Source organism: Ostrea edulis, chromosome 3 (assembly GCF_947568905.1).
Source record: "Ostrea edulis chromosome 3, xbOstEdul1.1, whole genome shotgun sequence".
NCBI lineage: Eukaryota > Metazoa > Mollusca > Bivalvia > Ostreida > Ostreidae > Ostrea > Ostrea edulis.
Window position 1 is genome coordinate 50,399,927 of NC_079166.1, and position 22,808 is coordinate 50,422,734.

The 22,808-nt window shown below is 33.8% G+C and overlaps 2 protein-coding genes across 4 annotated transcripts in view; one reads left to right on the forward strand and one right to left on the reverse strand.

The window, feature by feature from the left end:
• Positions 1–2,932: 2,932 nt before the first annotated feature.
• LOC125676018 (lysophospholipid acyltransferase 7-like) overlaps positions 2,933–22,808 on the forward strand; it is a 78,527-nt gene continuing 58,651 nt past the window's right edge. The window contains exon 1 of the mRNA XM_056158086.1: positions 2,933–3,046. Within this exon, the coding sequence (XP_056014061.1) occupies positions 3,033–3,046 (14 nt within the window). The 5' untranslated portion in view covers positions 2,933–3,032. The remainder of the gene's footprint in view (positions 3,047–22,808) is intronic.
• LOC125676030 (biogenesis of lysosome-related organelles complex 1 subunit 3-like) overlaps positions 5,976–22,808 on the reverse strand; it is a 28,200-nt gene continuing 11,367 nt past the window's right edge. Inside the window, exons 4-6 of one of the 3 annotated variants that reach the window (XM_048913922.2) lie at positions 13,739–13,758; positions 11,380–11,501; positions 5,976–6,888 (exon numbers count right to left, since the gene is read on the reverse strand). In XM_048913922.2, coding sequence (XP_048769879.1) covers positions 6,763–6,888; positions 11,380–11,501; positions 13,739–13,758 — 268 coding nt within the window. In that variant the 3' untranslated portion in view covers positions 5,976–6,762. The other 2 variants (XM_048913923.2, XM_056158087.1) reach the window with 2 other exon arrangements.

Genomic DNA, 22,808 nt, shown 5'->3' on the forward strand with positions numbered 1-22,808 from the left:
ATGGCGATTTAGAGAAGTTTTCACTAACTTAAAGTTTTTGTTTGATATCCCGCAGTTAGTACATCCAGTCTCTCTGTAATTGACTTGAGACTTTCCTTGGTAAAGAGCTAGAGCCACGAAAGGTCAAAATCGGCCCATTCTTTGAATTTAATGAAATGGTCAAAATCAAATCTTATGACAATGTACTTTATGAAAAAATAAAATATAGCATAATATTGCTTCCTTTGATGGAAAGGGTTATATGGAAAGTTGCCTTTGTATATAACGTTGCGTCGGCAGACCAGATATAACGTCATTAACATGTACGAGGATTGTCAAAATTCCGTGGACAAGCGGTGTTTTTCAATAATCTAACGTCACTGAGAAATTAAACTTTTGCAACTTGAAGAGCAAACAGTTTTCATTAAAAATATGTAAAAAGTTTTAAAATTGTCACTGAATTGGAAAAATTCAGGGATTTCATTATAGGGAACCATAAAGCGGCGCAGTGTAAAATATAGCGATTTGATATAATCAAAAACGAAATTACAATCGCTGAAAAAAAAACACCAGAAAAACATTTTTCATTTGATTTTTGATAGTATATTTTTATAGAGGAATTTTGTTAAGACATTCATTTACATACCTGGAAATTTTTTATCATTATGATGGAATGTTTAAATGAATTATGATATATCGTGTGACAGTTAGGTGCAAATATCCATCGAAATGATGACGCTATTCGGGAAAAAAGACGTCGGACCGCACGAGAGATCGAAGAAATTTTGGGAATCAGCAAGTCATCTTTTCACCGCATTCTATCGGATAATTCATGAATACTTAGGGTATGTGCGCGTTGAGCTTTTAAAAATAAAGAAATCAAAGAAGTATTTCATGTTCGAAGGATTTCCTCGATCAGATGCGCGAACACCGCGAAAAATTTTTGACGTCGCAGGTTGCGTCACCGAGCACAACTTTATGGTAAAATAATTAATTTTCTCAAAATGGTAAATGATTACTTATAATTAAGCTCAGCCTTTAACATTATATCGGATATACATACTGAAATGTACAGCTTAATTTACTATACTGTGTACTAATCAGGGGCGGGTACAACGGAGTTGTCACATCCCTAAAAGGGGGGGGGGGGGTGAAGAATTTTTCTTTAAAATGTTTATCCAAATGGAGGTGGGGTGGGGGTTGCAATCTCCAACCCCCTCTAAATATACCACTGCTTTTGAATTCATAAATCAAAACCAATTAACCAATTTCATACACCGAAAAAAAAATTTATTTTATTTTTCGTAATATACATTAGATACTGCAAGATTATTTTACATGGTAATCAAGAATGATATTTTTTCATACGCCTGAGTGAAAATCAAACAAAGTTTGAAAAATAAAATCTAAGTTAATTAACAGGGTGTCTGCAGATTTGTTTTAATTGTATTCTCATATTCAAATTAAGTCAGTAACTCAAAGATACATTTATGTAGGCAGTTAGCAATCCTGACTAAATTGACAAAGGATGTTTATGGTAAGAACTGGTAATTGAATATAGAAAATATACTTACGCTATAAATTCCTCCAAGACAGGCTAAATATCTTTTCATCGGGGTACTTATTGCCAATCATGTTAATCGAGTTATCTCCCTTTGATTGTATTGTACTTCCATTGTTACGGAATTTATGTGACAGTTAAACATCAATTCATCGGCGAAATAAAAAAGAATACGAGAAGATAATTGGTGTCAAGTCTTTTAACTATTTTATTTGCATATTCAACATTTGAGATAAATTGGACCTAAAAGCAAAGGCATACACTGTTCAAATATCAATGTTGAACATTGATTATTGTCATTACATATTTTCGACGATGATCATCCGAAATCTATATTTCATTCCTCGATCATAGATGTACATAAAACTTTTTAAAATAATTGGGATATGCTTTGAGATCTATGTAAAAATCTACCATTTGATAATGTTTTATAAGGACACGTCTATTTTTGATATGAGAAACTATCATCATTTGATGGATAAATTATGTTTGTGAAAATCCCAAACCAAGAAATTTACGTATGGCCACTTTCACCGAGCAAAGTAAATCCAATATTTATTTGTGCAGTTTTCAATTCTTTACCCATGTCAGAATTTTTAATTTGTTCGATTAATAGTGTCGCCAAACTGAAATTTTGATCAAAGTTCCAAAATTTGTCATTTTTAGAGAAAACGTGCAAACGTCACGTGTTATGACATGTACGGCACATTTACGACGTCACAGAATTAACATGTTTATATGAATACACTTACTATGATGTATATTGACTATTTTAGTGCAATATTTGTTTGTTAAGTTTCAGATAATCTTTCATAATGATGGAGACCGATTTTGACCTTTCGTGGCTCTAGCTCTTTGATAAAATCCTCATCCACTGTGTAGCTAATACGTTTTTGTCTTTCGGCATCTTGTGTAGTGGTAAAAAATCCAAAATATAAGGAAATATCCACACAAGTAATAGTATAATAAAGAAAAAAGTAGAACGCCGAAAATAATTCAACCGGTTTCATTTACAATCTTCAAGAGTTAAGACATTATTGCTTAGTTATACATTGAAAATTTAACTATGACGTCAAAAGCCTTTACAAACTCCTAAGAGATACTACGGAAACGGAGCGAAACCGAGTTATTGAGTTATTTTCGGCGTTCTAATCTTTCTTTATATATATATATATATATATATATATATATATATATAAATATATATACACACAGTTCATATTTCAACATGGTTAACAGTTTTTCAGGACATTGTTTCCCATCCATATCTGCTATTCACTTATTTATGTATTATTTAGTTGTGTGAAAATAAAGAATAATGCATAAACTTCTGTTGTTGTTCCTCATTAACATTACAGACAGAATTTATGAAGTCAGCTTAGCGCCTTTATCTATGAGCATCAGGGACTTCTGTTATGCTTTTCTATAAATACACTGTACATAGACAGTGAAACTGATGTGTTCTTGATTGGAAATAGGTTGAGTTTTAAGGATGAAGAGAAAAAGGTATTTGAAAACAATTATTTTGAGTAATTATGGTCAGTTAAGTTATAAGTTACGGTAGAAAACTGTAGCGGCAGAATTTTTGCGCATGCATAAATAGTACATGCGCAAAAATAGTACCAAAATGTAAATATCAGGATTGTTTGTCTTGACATTTTACAATGTCAATAAAATTCCTATACAGGAAATAAAATGTTGGTCATGTTTTATATGACATATTTTCCTGGTTGTAAACAAAATAGCGTGGGTTGGAGAAAGCGAATGTGTCACGAGTAGTGAAGCTAAATTCATTGCGTGTATCAATCATTGGTGAAGAAAAGAAACAGGGAAAGAAGTAAATAATGGCAAATATTAGGATTTTTCACTCAGATTGAAACAGTAAACAAGAAAGGGTCGGGGTCAGAGGGAAAATAGTATCTCGAATGCGGACATTGTAGGCAAAGGGGTATAGCGCACTTGGTATGCCATTCGCCTACATAAATACCTTTTTCTTGAATATAATTTTTTACAAATATTCTGCTATACAATGTCAGTTTATACTTATGTTTACCCAAATTACTTAATAAAGATATCTATATGTTGATAGGATCTGTATTTGATAAGCATAAACATCACCGTGATTATATAGAGTATATAGTAGATGTAACGTAATGGACATAAAAAATTGCAAACTGTTGCAAAAGGCCACCTTAAACCAGAAATAAAACACTGAAATTGTTTTACTTGATTATGACTGTATATAAGTCTGTTTGAGGAAATTTGGTTTAAGGTGGCCCTCTTGTTGAAAATGGATAAAATATGAAAAAAATCGTTCTCAAAATTTACCTTGAGATTTAGCAGCCTGTCAAACGTTAAACCTTTAAACTCACATGCCTGGGTGGCCTAGTGGTTTAGGTGCTCGGTAATCTTACACTTAAATTATACATTCCGAGTTCAAGTCCAATATTTTTCCCAATTTTTCTTTTCAATTTGCTTTTCATTTGGGGGGGGGGGGGTCGTTTTCTTGAGGGTGTGTGTGTGTGTTATAATGTGATACATATATTATAACACATATTAGTAATTTTCATCATAACTTCTAATATTTGCAAGTTACGACTTAAAGAAAGGGAATATATTCCGAGATCATTGTAGTTCCGTTTGTTTACACTAACATGTTCCTGTGTGCACAGGATTTTCAAACGGTATTGTGGCTGACTAAAAGTTAAACAAATACTACAAGAAAAAGGACACAAATGCACAGCATGTAATAAGTAAAAATAGGTCAAGGTAGGAAAAGAACTGTTATACAGTTTGACTTCTCAAAAGAAAATATAAAAACTCATGTAGCAACTGTCATACGATATTTAGGCAAAGCTAAACACTCGAATTATCAACCAAAGGCAAATGAACTTATGACATCTATCAAAGGCGCTGCAGTCATGTCAGAACAATATTGGAGTTAAGTAATGCCATATGTAAAAGGGTTGTTGTGTAATATGAATGCACAGGTCTATGAAAACATTGTACTGTTCATCATTCCAAATAGGAAAATGGTTTATTAAGTAAAGAACGACTCATATAAATGTCAGTAATGCTAAAATGTGGCAGTTATTTATCTTGGTTAATGAAACATTAAAAACGTTGGCCTTATATTTAAATATAACACGCCAGTCTATTATTGGAAACCGGTGTTTTCCACGGTACTTCTTTTCTTATACATCCTGTGTCTGCATGTGATCGAATGTACAAGCCTTTCATAATATTGTGATTGTTTTTTGAAACTTTGCAATTTCTTATCTCTACATTTCAAATTGTGATTTTTTTCGTTTTAATCTTATTAGGCCTTATAAAATGTTTTATTTGTATTTTGCAAGGAACATTAAAAATGTGTATTTGAGCATTAGCTTAATGTTTAAGTTTTGTAAATAGTTTGTCAAAATCGACCCTGTAATAGTGGGATTACACTATATTTTCAGCCGTAGATAGCCTCGATTTCATCAAATCACATGCTGGTCAACACGCCAGTTTCGAGAATGGAGCTCTCCTATGTAGGAGGTGCATTTAGTGGAACTTTGAATGCTTAGATGGGACAGAGTGGTACTACAGTCAACGAGAAAGATGATAAAATTTATAATGACCGACTTCTTTTTAAATACTTGATGTAGGACATATAAAATACCATCAAAATAAATGTTTTACTAAAGTGGAAACATAAATACAATGCCATATTTCCAAACAATGTCCTGGATATGATAGGTAGGAGCAACAAAATAACGTGATATAATAAGAATTCCAAGTATTTAATTACTTCTTGAATACTTATCATTTACTTAGTTTGTGTACCAGTCGAAATTAGGTGATGAAACAGCGTATGATAAACTTACTGAGCAGATTCACTTATGCAGTGATGAATATATGTCCCACTCCCGCGTGTAAACAAGTTGTTTTGCACCTTACTAAGTACGAGAGTTCTCCAAAGGGAAATAACTCGGACTTATCTCGAAACCGGCGTATTAAAGTGAGTCATGGTGGGTATAAAAACGAACAATAATTGATATGCTTTATACATTTTATGAATTTTACGGTTGCGTCTAATAATGCGAACACGCGTTTTAAAATGGAATTGTATTCTACGATTCAAAGTGTTATTTCTTTCATCCCCATGCTAGAGATTGCGTTTGCCATGAGAGTCTGGAAAATGTATTCTTAATGCGTTTGACAATTCATCTGAAATTTGTGTTTATCTACAAACATTAGCAGCTTCTTTGTCACCTCAAGAAATGCAGTATGATTTACACCACATTATCTTAAACAAACCAAAGAGAATTTACTGCAAAGAGCACAGTGCAACTTCTATTATCTTTTCCCATTATTTGGTGAAATGCAGTAATGCTATACCAGTGATGATAATGAGAGGGGGAAAAACACACCTGTAGATAAAAATTAGACTTGCTCAAGTTTGTATGTTGTTTTTATTTATCATTTCGTCCAAATTTTACTACGTTTCAGAAATCTAAATATCTACTATCTACCGTACTTATATGTCACCATGTTTGACATTATTAAAAAGTATTAAAGAGTCAATTGCAGAGATTGAAAATACTACAACACACACTGGTTCATCAAATTCACATATTACATGTACATGTAATGAGAGTAAAAAAATTCCAATTTCTGAAACTTTTACCATGAACATTGGGTTCATTAAATTCACATTGATTTAGTGATAGGGAAAATATATTCTGTTTTCTGCACCTTTTGATTTAGAATCGAGTGAAAACTCTCAAGGGTCGGGTTTCAAATGGGTTCAATCTCTGATTGATCCAAAGCTATAATAATTTAGTGCTATCCCTATATACAACTTTCAGTAATACATAAGTTTTTACATGCCACAACAAGGAACTCTACAACAAACCTGGTAATATACCCAAAGCATTTCTGTAGAAACAAGATAGAAGATAGGATACAAGTACCTAAAATAACACAAAAATCATACATCATTGAGAAACAGCCACATGGCCCTAAAATGCCCTTCATTTTGCACTTTCAATGGTCGCGATAGAGATTTTCTTTTCCAGTCTACTAATACATATGTTATTTAAAATTTAACTATGCACAAGATATTTAAGATTATTCAATTTAATATGCTCCCATGCTCAAATACAGACAAAAACTAATTAGAAACAATGTGGTAATTTAAATAACAACCTGATAGACTCTCTCTCTCTCTCTCTCTCTCATCACTTGGAATTTGGCTGAGCAATTATGTTGATATCTGGCAAGATCTGACAAGAAGTTACAATGTCCACTTTGTCCTCCAGGTAAAACAAGTCATTGGTCAGCAGCTTCATGTTGTGAGAGATATCCTACAATACAGTAGAAGCCTAAGCCTACACACAATCCATGAAGGTTGTACACTCCTTAGATTGATCCTCAGAATTGTTAATTTTTACTAGTATTTTTCTTCTTTTTTGATATGAAGTGCACTGCCCCATCACATGATAAGTGTGTCAGATGAGTGTGCATGGGGCAAAACCTCGGTACTACAACTGACTGGTCAATATATCTCTTTTATTATATACTTTCAATTTCATCTCTCCTTTTTGTTTAAAAGTTTGCTGGCATATATCACATAATATATACCCAGAAACATTCCGGCCCCGCAAACATTACGTCACAATCAATACACAAACAAATTACTACGCCGTTAATTTTCAAATTATTCGTGTTTTTCATCTTTTACTCAGTTAAACCAATAAAGAAATTGTTGAAAATAAAATTATTGTTAGTTTCTAAATGAAATTGAAAGTATATAATAAAAGACTTTGTATGGGAAAATTTGATGACCTCGTTTTTTGTTGGCGGACGGACCGAGCTTGCGCCAAAAACCTCGGTCATCTATAAGAATTGTTCAAATAACTACATTTCAAAGCATATTTAATTTTATTAATTGTACATAGTGCATAGTGTGAATCATTTTACAATTTTGGGTTGTTCAAAGAAATGCCCCACAACTTTAGGAGTGACAAATCATTTCCACAGCCTTTTTACATTATACTTATTAATAAATTAATCTTTCATTAAAGGGACTGATTCACGATCCCCCCCCCCCCCCCCATTTTGTTTTTCACTTTAAATGATTAAAATCTACAGCCTAATATGTTTAGAGGGTTTCACAAAAAAATAAAGGTTATTCATCATGACATAAGCTCATTATAGAGAGTCTAGTATTTTGTTTTGAAAACAAAGACTGAGGTGTGTTACTGTTTACGAAGTTTTTCAAAATAAATGGATATTGATCCAAGTTTATTATAGATCACATCTCAGGTATACTTTAGGCAAAATGTGTCATTCAAAAGTTAAACTTTGTGATTGTACAAAATAAAATGCTATAAATAACAAAATTAACATTTCACTGGTTTGTTTGTTTACATAAAAAGACTTGAGTTTTTGTTTAAGGCATATCCTTGCATTCAGACGGTCTAAATTTTGGTTGTTAACGTTAAATGAGTTATTATTTTTAATTTTTAACATCAAAAATGAAAAATATTTCTTTTGAAAAACGTGAACCAGTCCCTTTAACATATATGCAATTTGGCTCTTATCAAAATGACATATCTAAGTGAACTCCTTGAAACACTGTGGCTTAGATCATTATAGCTGATCTGTATAGCTGATCATTATAGCTGATCTGTATAGCTCTCTAGCAAAATATTAGGACAGACCATATAGAGCTACAGATCCACCCCTTATAAAAACCAGAAATTTACGGTGCAGAAAAATGTACATGGTTGAGGCCTTATATTGTTGTATTCTTGCATCATAGTCTCAACAAGAGTACTGTAAACGGTACATTATATGACTGTCACCATGAAAATGTTTACATAGGGTGTTTTTCTTAAGCTATAATTTGTAGAACTTTGCTTCAGGTAGTATCAGCCATCATCAGGCTGTGTCACACTTTCTTTGCATTGTATGAATAAAGAGTCTTAGCATAAAACTATGACAAGAGGTAGATAGACAAACCAAGAGTTCTGTGTGTAATTTCCCAAAATTTGACTAAGTTCAACAACCTGTAAATATTTAAAATATCAAAGAAAATTAATAAATTGTTGAGAATCAAAATCCTTGCACTATGCACATCTTCAAGTTATTTACAAAGACCCTAGCTTTTAAACTGTGAGAGGAGTTAAAAGACAAACCATGTCCTTTATTCAAAGGGGAAGGCAACCCAAATTTTTTTTATCTCATAAATGATAGGATTATAATCATATGATAAAAATTTGTCATACTATTCTGTTGATATACGGCCTAGATAAGCTTTAGAACTAATTTGAAAACGTTAAAAATTGAAATTCTTGTCATCTATAGAGGCTGCCATGATGTGGAACTCTTTTGTATTTAAGACCACAAAAATCAATAATTTTGACATCACACCATCTGCTCCGGTTTTGATGAGATTCTAAGATCATCAAAGATGTGCATGTGGTAGATTTTACAAATAAAAAGGATGATGCGTTCCTGTCAAGTGGTTAATTGTACTAATGCGAAGGGGTTTAAAAGTTGTGAAATTTTTTTTTTTCAAAATTCCTGACCCATGCAACCAAGTCATCTGAAAAGAAAAGACTATGTAAACTACTAAACTGTGGATCCATCATTTGTGTAATGACAAGTTGAGGTTCAAGACATTTGTATGAAGAAACGTGTACCGTCTGTCTGGTCTTCAACTCAACCGAACATCTCCTTTTCTCAATTTCTTCTTGTGAAAGAACGGGCTCAAATTTATACGGCTCCAAACTTAACTTGTCATGCTGATGAAATGAACTGGAACCGACGGTGTTACACAGTAACGTCATAAATTAAATTTCAATAGCCGCTCTCTTAGACGTGGGTAATTTAAAATATATCATAAATTAATATCAATTTAATCGTTAAGCAAGGATTGGTGTTGTTAAAGAATGTCATTTATGATATCAGTAAGTAATACTTTATTCATAAAAGGAACAATGTGGTTAGGGTTGCCTTTCCCTTTAATTTAATATTTCCTCAAAATGGACCAAGTTCAACAACCTGTAATTTCTCAAAAATTGAAGACAATTCAAAATCCTTGCCACATTGCACATCTTCCATATCCATACTCTGTAAAATAAGAAGGTCCTCACTTGAAAACTTTGAAAACTGCATGTGGAAGAAACAACAGACAAATCATATACTCTCTATGTAATATTTCCTCAAAATGGACTAAGTTCAACAACCTGTAATTTTCTCAAAAATTGAAGAAAATCAAAATCCTTGCCACATGCACATCTTCAATACCCATACAATCACTCTGAAAACAAGATGGTCCTCACTTGAAAATTGTGGGAGGAGTTAACCGGACAAATTATGTAACCTCCACCTAACAATAATTTTCAAATAAAGAGGCAAAACTCCTGCAAGAGAGGTAGAAATGGATCAATATTGCAACAAGATCTAGAGTGATCCAAAGAAGCTACATGTATATCGCACGTTCCAGCTTAATATGTGACAGAGAAAAGAAATTAGAAACAGAAAACCCCGAACGGACAGACGGATGTACAGACATCGATGTACCATAATACATCCTGTATAATGACGGTCGTATAAAAATTTAAGATAAAAAATTCCAAATATATTTTCCTACTATACTCATGTCCAAACATCCCTTCAAATATTCATTAATGCCCAAAGCAACCCGCAAACTCACAGCTTCAAATGTTTCCTTACAGATTATAAACATTTTTACAGAGATAACAAATCTAATAATTTTTAGAACTTTTATTACAAAATGAATAAAATTCAAAATAAACATGCATATGTGCAATATATATGTAAGACTCTAAAGTGCGATGGTCCCTCCAAAGTGTGATGGTCATGCCAAAGTGCAATGGTCTGCCCCAAAGTACGATGGTTTGTTAACGTTACGGACGCCAAAGTGCGATGGTCACGCCAAAGTCCGATGGTGCTGAGTTCAGTAGCGTTTGTGATGTCACGTCATGCTTAACGTCTTTCGAAATAAAACCGTAGAAATGCAACACGGATGACAGCAACGGCAAGGTATACAAGGTTGAGAATAGTGAGAACGGCAAAGTACATTTGTTGTCGAAATATCTACTTCGCCCAGACATTCTCTAATTCATGATCATTTATTACTTGTGACGTACACATAATAAAATCCTGGGGATATGCTATAATGCAAAACATTCTATACGATATCGCGTCGGAAAATTTTGTGTTTGATAACATGACAACTGGATGGTAATGAAATAAGTCAAACTTCTTATTTTTCATGCATGGATTTTGCACTATTTTAGTGAAACAACACACGGTTGGTACCGTCTGTACCAAAACACTGTGTCGTTTACAAACCAATGGATTTCGGCGTGTCACACCATCGCACTTTGGCGCATGAGTGTGGGCCATCGCACTTTGGCGTGTCACACCATCGGGGTTTGGCGCAGACCATCGGGGTTTGGCGTGACCATCGCACTTTGGAGTCTTACATATAGACACAACTTTCATCAATGGTTGTCATTACTGTCTCCATAATTTCATTTCTAATTGCAAATAAATAGGAGGAAATTTTTTATTTAAAGTTTATTCATCCTGGGGAACTAGGACCTTGATTTAAAAATCTGCCAAATATTAAGGGGGGATTACATTATACAAGATACTTTACGTATGTGAAAAGTTAATGACTCCAAAGAAAATGAACATATTGTGATCAAGAAAAGCTCAGGTGAGTTAAAACAAAAAGAAAGAAGATTTGATTCTTTTAACATTATTAGGTAAATGTGTGATGCACCATTGACCTTAGTGAACATAAAGCTGGAACTTACCATTATAAAAGTCTGGGACTTGTGCAGCTGAAGACTTGTGTTGTGCAAATCTTTAGCAGACACCAAATACATCTGATGCACAGAATCTACCATATGTCTCCTTAAATTGGCATTTTTCTCTCCTAAGACAAATAATTCATTTATATTTTCTGCACTACATTATCCTCATATTTCCTCCAACATTAACTATCACACATTCCAATACCAAGTGCTTGCAATGCAGGAACACTATTACAGGACAAAGAAGATGCCCATTGGCTACAGTGATGAGGTACCTAGGTCATAATATATTTTATGTTACTTGGAATTTTATTTGTTAGAATAGAATTGATAAAGATATTGAACCAACTAAGATTGATTTTATGAAAAGCAAATGTGTTCCCAGCTTCCCAAATTGGAAGTGCTCCAAATGAAACCTCCTCCCCTTAACGTACTGCATGGTATGGAAGAGAAAGCATGATCAGGAACATGGACATTATGAACTCCAATAAGCCAAGTAGAAGAAGTGTTCACAAACTATTTTACACCCTCCACCCTCAGATCCACTATAACTTTAAGGATAACAACTGGATCCTCTTGTCCCTACAATATGCACATCTGCAAATGGCATTGAAGTATTGAACAAAATTTCAAGTCTATCGGATAATTAAGTCATATAGGAGAAGCATTCATAATTTTAACATCCTCCACCCCTCTTAGATCCACTGTAACTTTTAGGAAAATAATTTGATCCTCCTGCCAAATAATATGCATATCTACAAATGGCAATGGAGCATCCTATTGAGTTTCTCAATAAAATATGTTTAAAAGAGAAGTATATTCACAAGCTATTTTACATATTCCACCCCTCTTAGATCCACCATAACTTTTAGGAAAATGATTGGATCCTCCTGTCCCAACAATATGCACATCTACAAATGGCAATGAAGCATTAATTGTACAAAGTTTCAAATCTATAAGATAAGCCCTATTGGAGAAGTGTTCACAAGCTATTTTACATCCTCCACCCCTCTTGGATCCACTATAACTTTTAGGAAAATAATTGGATCCTCCCATCCCACCAATATGCACATCTACAAATGGCAATGAAGCATTGTACAAAGTTTCAAATCTATCAGATAAGTCACATAGGAGAAGTGTTCATAAGATTTTGTGACAGACAGACGGACGGACGGATGGACAGCCAGCCAGAAAGTACAAAATCAATATGTCTCCCCCTGAAAGAGGGGACACATAATCATAGCACGTGTAGCAAACAAAATGGGATATGGTAAAATGTAAAGAAAACTGAACTGAAATCCAGAAAATACAAACAGAACCAAATGCGTTTTTACCGCGTTTAACTGACTTTTCGGTTAACCACTATATTGACTAGCAAAGATGTTTAGTACTGTGTTTTCAAAGTAACTAATATTACAGTGTGCGAAACTAACTTTAAAGTCCTATAGATTTTCGGTCCATAGTCATTTTATTTCCTATAGACCACAACAAATTCCTATAGACCGAAATTTATCATGCAATATTCATTGTTATTTAAAAATAAATAATAGACACAAATTCGGTTTGGTAATTTGTTCATAGTTTAATTATATTCTTTTTCAATTTCATGCACGTCAATCTTTTGGATTATAATTTCATTTTCTTTTTCATTTTGTTCCAGCTCAGTTTCACTGCCTGATTCTTCATCTAAGTCACATTTACTATGTTTCATTTTCTCATGATTTTCTGCGACTTTAGCCTTGCTGGAACTTGTTGTACTGACCGCTTTTTGTTTGGTTCAAGTGTGTGCACCTTCCATATATTTTTAAAACTGTTCAAAAAGGACATTCTGAATTTGCACGAAAATAGCGTACATTGAAGTAAATATCAAATTGACACCCCCACTCTGTTGAAAATGGAATAATCTGATTCGAATGATTTGTAATTACATTGTGGAACATTTTATTACAGCTAAGGGGTGAACAGAAACATCAGCATACTACATTTAAACTGATCCAACTTCTCATATATGTTTAATAAGCGGTGGGGAACCAGTTTTTTACTCAGAATTCCTATAGACAAGTCGGTCTATAGCTATTTTGATCGTTATAGACCGACTCAATTTTAGACATTGTCTATCGGTCCATGGTTAATTTCGCACACTGTATTACTCTCACCAGTTATCTCTCCTTGAAAATCGTTGAGGACAACTCAGTCATTTAGGCAAAATAGAATCCCAAGATATGCTTAATTGATAGTTGCTGAAAATAGCCTAGTAGGTCTAAAGAAATTGAAAATGTGAATAGTTTGCATGCATTAAGTCAGACAATGAATAAATTTTTCGCAATATAGCTCATTTAAGCAAATCAAATATACTTACTTAATTTTTTATGTAACAAACTGAAAGGAAGAGAGAAGGAAATGTGAATAAACATTCTATCTGAATTTTTTTTTAACATTAATATGATGCCACAAGGGCACAAAAATTCACTGACTTTGTGAATAACAATTTTTTAAACCATAAGATCTATACAGAAGCAAGCACTCTCTGTGATCTATAAATCAATAGGGGTCATCTAATAGTATACCTTTGGATGTACCAGTGTACCAAGCTTGATGTCTGTCAAGCAAAGCTCAAGATATTGAATGGACAGTATATTTCTATGCCCAATTTGATCCTTGACATTTGACAATGTGACCTAGAAATCAATAGGGGTAATCTACTCCTTAGGATGTACCAGTGTACCAAGTTTGATGTATGTCAAGCAAAGGTTTCTCATGATATTGAGCAGACAGTATCTTCTCATGTCCAGTTTTACCCTTGACCTTTGACCATGTGACCTCAAAATCAATAGAGGTCATCTACTTTTTAACATGTACCAGTGTACCAAGTTTGATATCTGTCAAGCAAAGGGTTCTCAAGATATTGAGTGGACAGTATATTCCTATGTCCAGTTTGACCCTTGGCCTTTGACTATGTGACCTCAAAATCAATAGGGAATTGTCTGCTCCTTAGGATATACCAGTGTATTAAGTTTGATGTCTGTAAAACAAAGGGTTCTCAAGATATTGAGCGGACAGTATCTTAAGTCCAGAGTGGATTGACCTTTAACATTTGGCCTGAAAACCAATAGGGGTACTAATCCACATATGAAATATCAAGTGAATATAGTTCTCTAGATAAATGAGCAGACAACATGTGGTATACTGACTAACATACCAACCCACTGACAGGTGCAAAGCAATATGCCCCTCTTCTTTGAAGTGTTATATAATCATCTTTCCGCATTTTTACAACCTTGAACTAGCTGCGTTAAAGCGGTTATATATAGTAGTTGAAGGTGAATTCGGTAGCCAGGGATAGTTGTAATTATAAAGATGAATTATTAGAATTGAACTAAATTATAATTAAGTTTCCCTTGATGTTTATCTCTTCTAGACCTCATACGGTATACCTTTTTTTTTTTTTTTAAATATATGTATACATTATAATTCGATCATTAATAGAATAAAACAAAGTGGATTAAAAATCAATTAGAAATTGGAATTTTAATCTGGACAACGTTTTCAAGGGAGTTCATGCCAATAAATGTTCCCACCTGTGCGTGGCAATAAGCTTACATCTTTTCAGTCCACACAGAGTTAGCATCTTGACATAAAATGTTTTGACTATAACAGATGAACATCACAAATGCTGTATATTTTATTTCTTGCCACTTAATGTTTCACCAGTCATTTTAACACTTAATGTTTCACCAGTCATTTGAACATATTTTAATGTACATACATGATATACAAAAGGATCAGAAACAAGTTCAAATAACTTACGAGTTCTTCTCCTTAAAAATATAACAATATATTATTGTAGAAAATTAATGTACAAAAAATATAAATTGAACATCAATTGAATCTTTTGGTTTCGTGAATAAACAACTGAACATAAGAAAAAAGACATAAAATGTTTTGACTATAACAGATGAACATCACAAATGCTGTATATTTTATGTCTTGCCACTTAATGTTTCACCAGTCATTTTAACACTTAATGTTTCACCAGTCATTTTAACACTTAATGTTTCACCAGTCATTTCAATCTGTGGTTTGCAACGATGGATATGCAACTGCAAAGTTAAAGCCGGCCATCCCAGTGGAACTTCAAAGCCTTGGCTTGTATTTTTTGAAAAAATCTCAAACTTTTCTTTTATTTGAGCAGTCAATGAGTAAAATCTAAGTTTCGACTTTTATTGTTTCAAGAAACCCAGGCCTGATGTGTAACTTAGCTGTGTATTAGCATCAATCACAGTCAAGAAATAAACAAATAGTAGAGACACAAACAAGAATAAAATTCACAAGCTTAACACATTTTTATTAGATAAATCTAAATTAATCTTCTGCAATATATTGCAACATTCAAAGTCAAATATTTCAATGTATCGCAATATGATATTCACTGGCAATATCCAACTTTACTTCAATACATTGTTTTACAACCTAATAACTAGATGCTGTCATAAGACAGAAATACCCACATGCATGTGTTTGCCTTTAAATATACTCTCTGTCCCACTGGTAGATCTCGAGGGGTGTTTAGTTTTTCAACATATACTGCCAATTTGTATGCCATTTCTTTTTCCATGTAGAAGTTAAATAAAAGATTAATTAGCACTGGATGATACATGTTTTCATGTAGAAGTTAAATAAAAGATTAATTAGCACTGGATGATACATGTTTTCATGTAGAAGTTAAATAAAAGATTAATTAGCACTGGATGATACATGTATTTATTTCTATCGAATCATATAGAGGATAAGATATAGCGCAGTTTCTAGATCATCTTTCTGTACCATCCCATGTTCAAAGGGTAATATATCTTTCTTATATCTTTATACATGAAGCATTCATATAAAAAATGTAACTTATCTTCAACAATAGTTTTACAAAAGTGACATTCTTTTTATCTACCAGTTTCAATTTCTAGAGGGTGAACAGATATTCTTAGCTTTGTTAATCTTGAGCATGCTACTTTCACAATTTCTTTGATAATTTCAAATAGTCGACGTCTTGTAATTCATAGTTCTTTTTAATTTTATTGTAAAATACTAATTTTCCGCGATTAGCGGAGAATTCAGTGTTTTTTTTAGTTGCATGTTAACATTATCAATATAGTAATTCTTCAAGTAGTTGTACAGGTGACTCTCGATAACTCGAAGTTCAAGGGACCTTGATAAAACTTCAAGAAATCGCGAGTTCGAAATTCGGAAATTGAAGGTCCGTTGGTATGGTTCAGATTTTACAGTTACCGAAAATGTTTACCAACAAGATCATGATATCGTTTTGACATATTTTCCTTCATATTCGTCAGGTAGTTAATTTGATATCAAAATAAACAAGAGATGTTTGTAAAACACATATACCCCCATGGTGCAAAATTGAAAAGGTTTATACACACATCTCATTTAATTGATAGTATTATCATCAATTAAAAATATTGAGCAGACAAATATCTTCCTATGTCAAGAGTGAATTGACCATGTGACCTAAAATTCAATAGTGTACATAGTGTATGAAAAGGGTGCTATATAAATATGGTATTATTTTTATTATCTACTCCTTATGCTGTACCAGTGTACCAAGTTTGGTACGTGTCAATCAAGCAAATAATTCTTAAAATATAGGAGACAATATATTACTATGTCCAGTTCAACTATTGACTTTTGACCTCAAAATCAATATATGGGTCATCCTCTCCTGAAGATGTACCAGTGTACTAAGTTTGATGTCTGTCAAGTAAAAGGGTTATCAAGATATTGATTGGACAGTACATTACTATGTCCAGTTTGACCCTTGACCTTTGACCATGTGACCTCAAAATCAATAGGAGTCATCTTCTCCTGAATATACACCAGTGTACTATTTAAAGTTTGATGTCTGTCAAGCAAAAGGTTCTGAAGATATTGAGCAGACAGTATATTCTTATGTCCAGGTTGACCCTTGACCTTTAAACATGTAACCTCAAAATCAATAGGGATCTGAAGATGTACCAAGTTTGATGTCTGTCAAGCAAAGGGTTCTCAAGATATTGAACGGACAGTATATTCCTGTGTCCAGTTTGACACTTGACCTTTGCTCATGTGACCTCAAAATCATTAGGGGTCATCTTCTCCTGAAGATGTACCAGTGTAACAAGTTTGATGTCTGTCAGGCAAAGGGTTCTCAAGATATTGAACGGACAATATATTCCTATGTCCAGTGTGACCCTTGACCTTTGACCATGTGACCTCAAAATCTATAGGGGTCATCTTCTCCTGAAGACGAATCAGTGTACTAAGTTTGATATCTGTCAAGAAGAGGGTTCTCAAGATACTGAGCAGACAGTATATTCCGTCGTCTAGTTTGACCCTTGAGCTTTGACCATGTGACGTCAAAATCGATAAGAGTCATCTTCTCCTGCAGATCTACCAGTGTACTAAGTTTGATGTCTGTCAAGAAAAGGGTTCTCAAGATATTAAGCAGACATTATATTTCTATGTTCAGTTTGACCCTTGATCTTTGACCATGTGACCTCAAAATCAATAAGGGTCATCTTCTTCTGAAGACATACTGGTGTACCAAGTTTGATGTCTGTCAGGCAAAGGGTTCTCAAGATATTGAACAGACAATATATTCCTATGTCCAGTGTGACCCTTGACCTTTGACCATGTGACCTCAAAATCAATAGGGGTCATCTTCTCTTGAAGATGTACTAGTGTACAAAGTTTGATGTCTGTCAAGCAAAGGGTTCTCAAGATATTGAACGGACAGTATATTCCTATGTCCAGTTTGACCCTTGACCATGTGACCTCAAAATCAATAGGAGTCATCTTCTTCTGAAGATGTACTGGTGTATCAAGTTTGATGTCTGTCAAGCAAAGGATTCTTTAGACATTGAATGGTCAGTATATTCCTATGCCCAGTTTGACCCTTGACCTTTGACCATATGACCTCAAAATCAATAGGGGTCATCTACTCCTTAGGATGTACCAGTGTGCCAAGTTTGATGTCTTTCAAGCAAAGGGTTCTCGAGATATTGAGCGGACATTATATTCCTATGTCCAGAGTAGATTGACCCTTGACCTTTTGACCTGAAAAACAATAGGGGTCATTTTCCACTCATAACCAACCCATATATGAAATATCATTATCATCAAGTGAATGGTTCTCAAGATATTGAGCGGACAAGATGTGGTCTACAGACCGACCGACAGTTGGAAAACAATATGCCCCCTCTTTTTCAAAGGGGGGCATAAAAATCAATGCATGTACCCAGGGGTCCATTAGCCGAGTTGCAGGGGATACATTGTAAAGTCAGGAATGATGTGGCATATTTATAATTGTGAAGAACTAATTTCAGTTAAAACTTTTCCGAGTTACTGTCCAGAAACCATATTTGTCTGAAGTTTTCAATCTATTTTCGGTCACTGTGACCTTGACCTTTGACCTATTTTCTTCAAAATCAACAGGGGTCTCCCTTACCTGGTACATAACAATATCTCTAAGTATCATTTAATTCGGATTTAAACTTTCTGAAGAATCATCCGGAAACCAAATATTTCTGAAATTTTCATTCTATATTCGGTCACTGTGACCTTGACCTTTGACCTTTTTTCTCTAAAATCAATAGGGATCTTCCTTACCTGGTACCTAACAATATATCAAAGTTTCATTTTATTCAGATTTAAACTTTCTGAGTTATAATCCGGAAATCAAATTTTTCTGAAAATTTCATTCTATATTCGGTCACTGTGTCCTTGACCTTTGACCTATTTTCTCCAAAATCAATAGGGGTCTTCCTTACCTGGTACCCAACAATATATCAAAGTTTCATTTGATTAGATTGTAAACTTTTCGAGTTATCATCCAGAAACCAATTGTTGACGCTCAACCGCCCGCCCGCATCACCAAACCAATAGCCGAGTTCAACTTCGTTGCAACTCGGCTAAAAATCAGTTTGCATTGATAAAAATATTTCAAAGTTTATGTATTTATTTGTTCTTTAATTATGCTTAGATATGTATACAAAACCACATTCCGATGAAGCTTTACTATCGCAAACTAAACAGAGCACAATGTTATGTCGCTTTACCCAAAGCAAAAATTCTAACGAATGAGTAAAACGATGTTAGAGTAACTTTACACAAAGAACAAACTCGAGAAATTTAAGAGTCTGTAGATCTCTAAATTACGTATAAAACTTATTCTCTCGTTGTCATGTCAAAACAATTTATAGGTTTTATTCACAGCCAGATTATATACATATAATTTTAATCATCAAGACACGAAACCCCACTGCAAGGTGTAAACTGACCATTTAGCCAATTATATACTCACCTCACCTCCACAAGAAGCAAGGGCAATGTTTCAACTATGTAAACACCTAATTACCCCTCCCGGCATTCAACAAAATCCAGGTAAGGTCCAAGCGGAAATTATTACACGCTTGGGTAACGGTTGATATACGCTACCACCACTTTGAGAGATCGAGAGTCAAAAACAATGAAATGTGTTTTACGGGACCCAACTTCACTTTGAGAGATCGAACGTTCGAGAGATCAATAGTGCTTTGTTATATAGAGAAAAAAATCGGGACCATGATTTCACTTCAAGAGACCAAGAACTTCGAGAGATTGAAGTTCGAACCATTGAGAGTCATCTGTATAATGTGATTTCATTGATGTTAGAATTATAAATGTTGACAGTTTTAACGCTCAGAAAATTAAAACTTCAGAGGCTCTTGTCAGGTGCCGACAATTTTAAAGGTCCATCGTGTTTTATTTAAAAAAAAATTAGTTTACGAGGGGGATGTCTAAAAAATAAATCCATTTTTCTAATTAGTTACTATAATTACTCAAGTTTAACTAAAATTATAGAGTTGTTTCTCTTTTTATTGTCAATTAATATCAATTTTAATGGAAATTGATATGAATAGATATGCAAGTTGAAAATATAAACTCGTCTTTTAGATAGACGGTAAAACAATACTATTTGTTGTGGTCCTTTCACCGCATGGAAGTATAATTTTTAATCACGATTTTTCAATTATTTCCAATACAGCGGAAAAAAATTTGTAAAGTGTTATGTAAGGGGGTGTGTGTGTGTGTGTGTGTGTGTGTGTGTGTGTGCAATATATGACACATTTAAGGTATTCAGCCCGTAATGCCTTTTAAAAAGGACATTTTTAAAAATGATAAAACAAATTAAATACAATTCATTCATCATAAATACACATGTTTATCCAGAAAATTTTTCTATTTGACCAAAATATTAAGAAGTATAAGAATGTCATATCGTATGCTTGTAAAATTATCATTTACTATTATACTGACATTCAATTCAGTGTTCTCACAATAAAAACAAGTATCAATAGAACCAATTTTATTGTAATAAATAGTGAATAAAAAATTATGTATCTTAACAACTGTGATATACAACCAGAATAAGCCCCATAAATATATATTAACCTATGCGTCCATTTTTTGTGTGTATTACAATGTGATTCTCATAACATCAACATCATGACATAAACATCACGAGTTATATAGCTTTCCTGTTTAAAAACAACACAAACTTTAAACAACTGTAAAACGAAAACTAGAAAAGATATAGTTATAAAATAAATTATTCTTTAACCTATAAATCTTAGAGCATCAACTGTGAAAATCTCATTTATTTTGGCGAAAGGGCCAATTTTAGTACTTTGTGGCTCTAGTTCTTTGCTTTCTTATATAGAGAAAAAAATAGGGACCATGATTTCACTTCAAGAGACCAAGAACTTCGAGAGATCAAAGTTCGAACCATCGAGAGTCACCTGTATAATGTGATTTCATTGATATTAGAATTATAAATGTTGACTAGAAGATCCCATTTCAAACAAGATGTGTTTGTGAAACACAAATGTCCCCGATAATGGCCAATTCCGAAGATGGCCAAGGTCACAAGGACAAATATCTTGGTACCAGCAGAAAGATCTTGTCACAAGAAATGCTCATGTGCAGTATGAAAGCTCTAATATTTACCATTTAGAAGTTATGACCAATGTCAATTTTTTACTAAACCTTTTGACTTTGACATTTGACCTACTTTTTTTTTTTTTTTTTTTTTTTTTTTTTTTACATTGGTCATAACTGGTCATTACAATTCAGAAGGTGAAATGTCAAATGAAAATGAGTTCAATTGGATACTTAACTTTATATACCTTTGTGTGTGAATGTGTGTGTGTATGTGTGAATGCATGTTTTAATTTGTTGGTTGGGGGAAGGGAGGGGCTGATGTATTTAAGGAAGCTCAGTTTGAGTTGATATAGGCAGAAAATGGAAATTAGCATGTTATTACCAGTGATTCAAAAAAATTTGGGTAGAAGTTGAGAATTGTGTAGAATGTCAATTTTGTGTATTGCTAAAAAAAATCACCACTGGGGCCCTAATGTTGTTGGGCAGATATGTAAATTGGCACTTGTTTGGTTCAATTACACCGATCTTTATTGTACAAGGTCTGTTTCGCTATTTCAATGAAAATTACCTGCAGTTATCAACAGTGATTTTCCATAATGTGCATTTGAGTGGTTATTGGGGCATGTCAAAGATGTGAGTGATATTGTACACTGTGTCAGGTTTCTGTCGAAAGAGTTGCATGCAGTCATCCTTGACGTTGACCGAGCTTTTCTGCAGAGACTGACTGTTTCTCCCAGGAATGCATAGATTGTCGGTCATCTGTCTGTGTCTCTAGTACTTGGTCTAGACAGCTGTTGAAAGGTGGGTGATTTCTCTCTCTTTGGGAAGATGTGTGTGGTATGTGGTGAATTGTGTCGCTTGTGGTGACTCGCACCTTGATGTGTTGACCTTGATCTTTGGCCTTGACCTCCACTTTCAAGGTTAACCCCCAAACCTTAGTGAGAAAGTGTGACCTTGACCGTGACACACTTTTCAAGGTAATTGAAGAATATCATGTGACTACTCCTTGGAGTTCAAGTAACAATTAAGCTTTATGACAGAAAACATCATTTTTCAACCCTTATATGCCCCCCCCCCCCACACTTGGGCCAATAAAAAAAGTTCTGAAACCTTATTGCACATCTACAGGACACCACCAATCATTTTCCAAAAGATAATTGGGGTACTGTGTAAAATGTAAGAGGAGTTTTTAAAAAAAAAATTTTTTTTTATAAAGAACAATTGTCGTTTTTGACTCTCATTTGGGCCCCAGGGTAAAAATGAAAATTCCGAAAGCTTAATGCATATCTACAGGACACCACCATTCATCTTCCAAATGATGATTTTGCTACTGTATTAAATGTAAGAGGAGTTCTGGGAACCAGATGTATGCATAAAATTCTCTTTTTTTACCCCTATTTCATCCTCAGGGTGAAAATGAAAATTTCGAAACCTTATTCCACATCTACAGGACACCACCAATC